General features: G+C 33.0%; 2 protein-coding genes across 5 annotated transcripts; both read right to left on the bottom strand.

Moving 5' to 3' along the window:
- Positions 1–1,645: 1,645 nt before the first annotated feature.
- On the bottom strand, positions 1,646–3,123 carry LOC115235571 (barrier-to-autointegration factor). 2 transcript variants are annotated; one of them, XM_029807459.1, is made up of 3 exons: positions 2,940–3,123; positions 2,457–2,588; positions 1,646–2,208 (listed from the first exon to the last, which is right to left on the bottom strand). In XM_029807459.1, exons 2-3 carry the CDS (start codon positions 2,580–2,582, stop codon positions 2,062–2,064), a joined length of 273 nt encoding a protein of 90 aa, XP_029663319.1. In that variant the 5' UTR covers positions 2,583–2,588; positions 2,940–3,123; the 3' UTR covers positions 1,646–2,061. The 2 variants fall into 2 exon arrangements, with proteins under 2 accessions (XP_029663319.1, XP_029663320.1); XM_029807460.1 differs by lacking the exon at positions 2,940–3,123 and adding an exon at positions 2,825–2,845.
- Positions 3,124–3,411: 288 nt separating this feature from the next.
- On the bottom strand, positions 3,412–5,426 carry LOC115235570 (NADH dehydrogenase (ubiquinone) complex I, assembly factor 6). 3 transcript variants are annotated; one of them, XM_029807456.1, is made up of 4 exons: positions 5,102–5,426; positions 4,453–4,716; positions 3,970–4,365; positions 3,412–3,837 (listed from the first exon to the last, which is right to left on the bottom strand). In XM_029807456.1, the coding sequence occupies exons 1-4, from the start codon at positions 5,207–5,209 to the stop codon at positions 3,658–3,660; spliced, it is 948 nt and encodes a 315-aa protein (XP_029663316.1). In that variant the 5' UTR covers positions 5,210–5,426; the 3' UTR covers positions 3,412–3,657. The 3 variants fall into 3 exon arrangements, with proteins under 3 accessions (XP_029663316.1, XP_029663317.1, XP_029663318.1); XM_029807457.1 differs by having other exon boundaries at positions 4,453–4,675; positions 5,097–5,425; XM_029807458.1 differs by having other exon boundaries at positions 3,638–3,833.
- Between the last annotated feature and the right edge of the window lie 333 nt (positions 5,427–5,759).

Below are 5,759 nucleotides of genomic sequence, written 5' to 3'. Positions count from 1 at the left end.
CGAAATAGCTATTATTTTTAGTACTGATATTTTATTAGTTGCATTTCGCCGCCAAGTACGCAAGAGTGGCATCGCGGCAGCTGCTATTCGCGAGTATCGTATCAAACATCTTGTGCAACGATATTCTGGTACTGTTCAACCCTAGCTGCAGCGCGAAAGTCTTCGATTTGTTCGAATTGCTAAGAGTATTATAGAAGTATTTCTCCAGCACTTTTGGTTGCACTTCGGCACATACCAATGCCGAGAGAAACCGTCCCAGGAGTGAGGTTCTCGAAAGATCTCTTCCGGCTGCTGATGTCATAACATCAGGCATAAATTTAACTTGATTCGTTATCAAACGGCAAATCGGATGTATATTGCTTTTTGGTCCACAGCGAATCTCTATCAGAAGTTCAAACAAAAGAACGCGTACCGTATCAGAACACGTCTGTACTCGACCAAGGCTGTAACGGAAGTTAGTTACGTGTCGCAAGTCACGACTAATGTTCCAAAATCCAAGACCAAGATACCGAGGGCCAGAAAGAGACGGAAAAACACCGGGCGTGTACGTACCAGCGTGTACGTGTGTGGCCGATATCACATTTATCGTACGACAAATGTAGGTCCGAATCTACAATAGGTGTAGTAAGCCTTTAGCCGTAAGAAATTGACCAATCACAGACTGCGGTCGAGAAGACGCTAGAGATGCTTCGAAGCATTGCATCAACCAATCAGAATAAAGAAATCTTTACTGTTTTTGTCCTGATTGGTCTATCAAACGCTTCGAAGCATTTCTAGCATTTTTTCGACCATAGCCACAATCAAGTATGAGGAGAATACTCGACTGTGATTAGTCAATTTCTTAAGGCTTAGGGCCACCGCACAAGCTTTTCAAATCTCTTTGCTGAGATTATAGTACTTACTTGTAAAATATACATATATCTTTATATTTGTCCGATACTGCCATACATTCTAAATCGCTTAAATTTTTGGTAGCTTGAAAATCGCCACTGCAAATAAGCAGATCTATCTTCCTCCCATCTATTTTTTCAATCTTCTGTATAGTTTCATAAATAATATCCAATTCGCCATGAGCACAACCTTCCATGGCTATCCTCATTATTAAAATTAAATAGAATTAAATTCTAAAGTCAAAATCTCTACAATTTGAAAGTTAATGTCATATACGTTCTCTTTAAACGTATGTACGGATATCTGACCATCGGATATATTTATAATCCTTGTAAACAATTGTTGTTTAGCATTGACATAAAACTTGTTACAAAAATACAATACGGCATAGACTGAGAAAAATATTGAGATGGACAAACTATTGGCGTTTGCGAAGCACTCTTGGGTTGTGTTCGAAAATGTACTTACATAGTAAAATAGCTTTTGATTGGCCAATCAGGACAAAAGAAGCAAAGATTTCTTTGTTTAAAATTAAATACTATTCTATCGCATATAGCCGCGTCTCTGTGTATATAGATAGGTTTAGCACAAACAACATATATAATTACTTTATAAATTATCATAAGAAGTGTCATTAAACTCTTGAATCAAGCATATTTATAAATATGAACAATATGATGCAATATATATTTATATCATTGGTGACACGTAAATCACAATACCAAATATTTTCACATACAGCAACACACAATCATTATTTAGTCAAGAATAAAGTTTGCTTTTATTTTTTTTCCATGTTCACATATAATTATATTTAGATTTATCAGTGTTCTTATATCTAAAACCGCACGTTTTTTTTAGTTTTTGTACTGATTAAAGTGCAACAATTTTTCTTAATGTTTATAATTATAATAGATATATAATTGACAAATTTGAAATTTATATTTTTCTAGAAACAGAATATTTAGTTTTACAGTTTTATAAAATAAACAAACTGTAAATTTTATATTTATGTTAATGTTGTATAACTGCATAGTTAAATATTCTGCTCTTAAAAAAATATACGTTCCAGTCAAATGTAAATCTTATTTGGTTAATATTATAAAAATGTGTACTTAATACTCTGTTCTTTAAAAAACACATTCTGGTTAAATTTATGTCACAATTACTTTACAAAAATTCTTCACACCAATCAGTTAGGCACTGATAACAATCTGTAGATTGTTTTGCATTAGCCGAGCATGCGTCCTTCATCCACTCTTGAAATAATTCCTTATTTTTCTTTAGCACTAAGTATTGTCCTAGTACTACATATGCCTGTACAAAGAGTTCAATTATTAATTCATATCTAATCAAAGAACTTATAAAACTTAGTAATTATTGTCACAATCTCTTAATTTTGTTTCAATCTATTTGCAAATAGATCAAAATAATTTTATATTTGTATGTATTCTTAGATTGTAGTATTTACGAAAAAGTTAGAACAAGTATCCTCATTGCAATGCAAAATATTAATAATTAGATATTTTATAAATAATACATATATAAATATACATATATATTACTTTATCAAAACCTGCAGCTTCTAATCTTTTCCCTAAGACTTCTCCAACACCAGCGAGCTCGGTCACAGGTTTATCCCCCATAGGCTCTGCCACAAAGTTCCTGTGCTTCTGTGATGTAGTTGACATTTTGATCTAAAAATGAGAGATTTCAGTGTCTGTTCTAGAATTGATTACTATAAGTTAAAAAGAAATTAATCCATATTAAGTAAAAAAATTATTCCATCAAAAAGACTTCAGAATTTTATAATCTTCAGATAATGAAACATTTATTGTTCAGCAAAGATATTTATCGAGATATTTTGTAGAAATAATGCATAAGAAACAGACGAAACAAATTAGAAAGATGTGAATTGCATATAAATACAAACTGAACGGAAATTTCATAACAATGCATAAGGTTAAGTAATGGTTATCAATGGCAATTAACTAGATTATTCTATTGCAATTTTCTATTAAGTTGGAATAAATCACCAGATTTATTACCAAATTCTGCTAAATTCAAAATCTTAAATGCACAATATTATTTTTTAACACGATTTAATCGATCAGCAATGATTCATGAATTCGATCAAATCAAAAAACGTATCGAGCGCACAGACTTTATCAAACACGGAATATATATATCAGATAGAGCAGCAACCGGCAACGATAGATCTGTCCTTTATAGCTGAACTCTGAACTGGCTGCATTAGTCAAAGTTTATCTTTCTCGTTCTATGGTGGAGAGAAAAAGATAAACTCTGAACTAGTGCCATTAGTGTAGCTAGTTAAGCTATAAAGAACAGACCTAATAGCATTTTCGAATGTAGCAGGTTTAATCGCTCGGAGAGCGGTTAATGAAGTTTGCATCGTTCATCGTTCATGTTGCATAAAGTTCAAGTTCAAATTCAATCTGCACTATTTTTGCGAATATAAATTGCGATTTAGATATAAATAAACATTTATACAATTCTTGATTAATTTAAAAAAAGAAAAACATGATTTATTTGGACAAGAAATTAGCCAATCTGGATGCAGAATTTGTCGTACGATGGGAACCAAAAGACAGTCCTTTCATTTATCTTTTTTCTTATTACATAAATCTTCTATAAGTCTAAATATTAATATATAATTTTTAATATACTTTGGATATAGTGAAGATAATAAATTAAAACACATTACAAACGCTCTATCTTAAACTTATTTCAATCTTTAATTATATACTAAGACCATATCTTTCTCCAAAGTAATTGTAACGGAAGAAAGCCCTTTCTTCTCTGTAATGTTGAGTGGAAAACATCGAAATCTACTTTTCGTAGTTCCTCTAAATAATTTTCTATGCAAACTGCCGGCAGAAATATCGTGTTGAAATCTTTTCCCATTGTCTTTTTAAGTGATGCTACCTAAAACAAAGAAGGTTTCATACACGAAAAACTCCGACTCTTACACGCAAAAGGTGTATAAGATGCAAAGATCGATACTTAATTAAATTCCATGCAATTTTATTAAGTTGTTTATTGAATAACGATGGATACCACGTTTAGATGTTGTTTGGCACAGGACGCGACTTCGAATACTGCATCTTTAAGTCCAGCGCTTGGCTGTCCCTGGAAGACTGATTCCGAGGAGACGCTATTCTTCAGTAAAACGTCCTGCGGCAGTATCATAACTCGTTTTCGAGCGTTATACGGTACGGACCGTATCGAAGTAACCAAACCATGCGCTTTGCCGAAATGACTGGCCGCATGATCAGCGTTGACGTTTGCCGTACCATGCGCCTCCAGGAGCAGGAAATATATCGACGATGCAGTATAATCGCAATATCTTTCGAGCGATTCCAAATCCACGAATATCGAATTACTTAATTTATTTATACGAGCGTCAATCAAACGTTTGAAATAATGTTTAGAAAGCTTGTGTCGCAGGAGGATCTGCAAGAGATGCGAAAGGTTTCTAATTCCCAGCTTTGAGCCCCAATATAATCTCAGGGAACGATGAATGTTATTTTAATCATCTACCCTGTGTAATTCCAGCGGTACAGGGCTTCTGGGTGGTTGATTGTTATAAATATTGTTTAGAGCATCTGTCCAAAATTGTAATCGCATAGCTCCTATCTTGTTATCACTCACTTGATCCTCCACTTGAGCCACTTCGACATTAAACGCGCGTATAGCAAATGCCGCCGATTTAATATTTTGCGGAAGTAATAATGTACATAGAAAGTTCTCGTAATCATTTCTCCTAGAAATATTAGACGTGTAGACACGAACGTAAATTAAATTCTGCACATTTCAAGTGTAATTACTTTATGTTCTGCAAGAAATTTTGTTTTATTTCAGAAACAAGATAATATAAAAATAAAAGAGAACTATGAGAGAATATATAAATATAAGAGAGTTATAAAATAGAACATCTCAGTATATATATTCATCTACTTTTTTCTAGAAATTAAAAATTTCTTAAACCATAAATTTTTGTAGAAATGTATTAATTAAAAATTAATATATTACATAAAATCTTGCAGATCTACTAACTCTCTTTTTTACTTGTGTATAGAATATTATTACTTAAATATATCTATATATGACAAATTATGTGTGTACAATTTTTATATTTATTATGTACAACACACACACACACACAGTTTAGCAAAAGGAAATACCTAACTAATTGCAAACAATATTCGGATGGTGTTTGTCTTTCTTTTGTAACAGCCGTGTTTATACGCCGTAATTGCAATCGCACACTTTGTTCAATAATCGACAATTTATTCATAATTACAGTTTAAGAATTTTTATTAAATCTGATAATTTAAACGGTCACTAGAGATTATATTGGCGGCATCGAATAATAAAATTTTCTGTTACGACGAATGATGCAATATGTGTTATGATTCGTTATGCAAGAACAATTTTTCGGACGAGATGCACGATAAAAATAACCTATAAACGGCTACTGTGTGTATCCCATAGATATAGTATATTTAGACCATAGACATAGTATATCTAGACCGAGCGTTTGCATTTATTTAAGGAGTGGGGGTCGATGCCCACGTAGAAAAGGACATACTTGGATATAAGAACGGACTATGAATACCGGCCTATGTCTATGGAAGCAACATTGTTACTCCCTCCATAAAAGTTCCGACTGACAACGTGTCGGGTTCGGACGTGTTTTTGCTTGCTGCGTATGTCCTTTGTCTGGACCTTTTTTTGGACTCCCTCCTCTCTTAGAGGAGTTTTACTTATATTCTACAAACCCATAAGAAACAATGGTGTATGGGCGACTAATGCCCAACCAGCCATAAAAGAAAGAAGAAGAAGAA

This window comes from Formica exsecta, unplaced genomic scaffold, assembly GCF_003651465.1.
Source record: "Formica exsecta isolate Colony F162 unplaced genomic scaffold, ASM365146v1 scaffold227, whole genome shotgun sequence".
Taxonomy (NCBI): Eukaryota; Metazoa; Arthropoda; class Insecta; order Hymenoptera; family Formicidae; genus Formica; species Formica exsecta.
The sequence above is the reverse complement of the archived record's forward strand: the minus strand, read 5'-3'. Positions and strand labels throughout refer to the sequence as shown.

What these genes read in the sequence shown, in the direction of transcription:
- LOC115235570 (XM_029807456.1), bottom strand. Translation starts at nt 5,209, where the DNA reads ATGAATAAATTGTCGATTATTGAACAAAGTGTGCGATTGCAATTACGG. An exon ending in CCGAATATTGTTTGCAATTA is followed by an intron (nt 4,717 to 5,101) that starts GTTAGGTATTTC and finishes TGAAATGTGCAG; the next exon opens with AATTTAATTTACGTTCGTGT. An exon ending in TACCGCTGGAATTACACAGG is followed by an intron (nt 4,366 to 4,452) that starts GTAGATGATTAA and finishes CATCTCTTGCAG; the next exon opens with ATCCTCCTGCGACACAAGCT.
- LOC115235571 (XM_029807459.1), bottom strand. Translation starts at nt 2,582, where the DNA reads ATGTCAACTACATCACAGAAGCACAGGAACTTTGTGGCAGAGCCTATG. An exon ending in AAGCTGCAGGTTTTGATAAA is followed by an intron (nt 2,209 to 2,456) that starts GTAATATATATG and finishes CTCTTTGTACAG; the next exon opens with GCATATGTAGTACTAGGACA.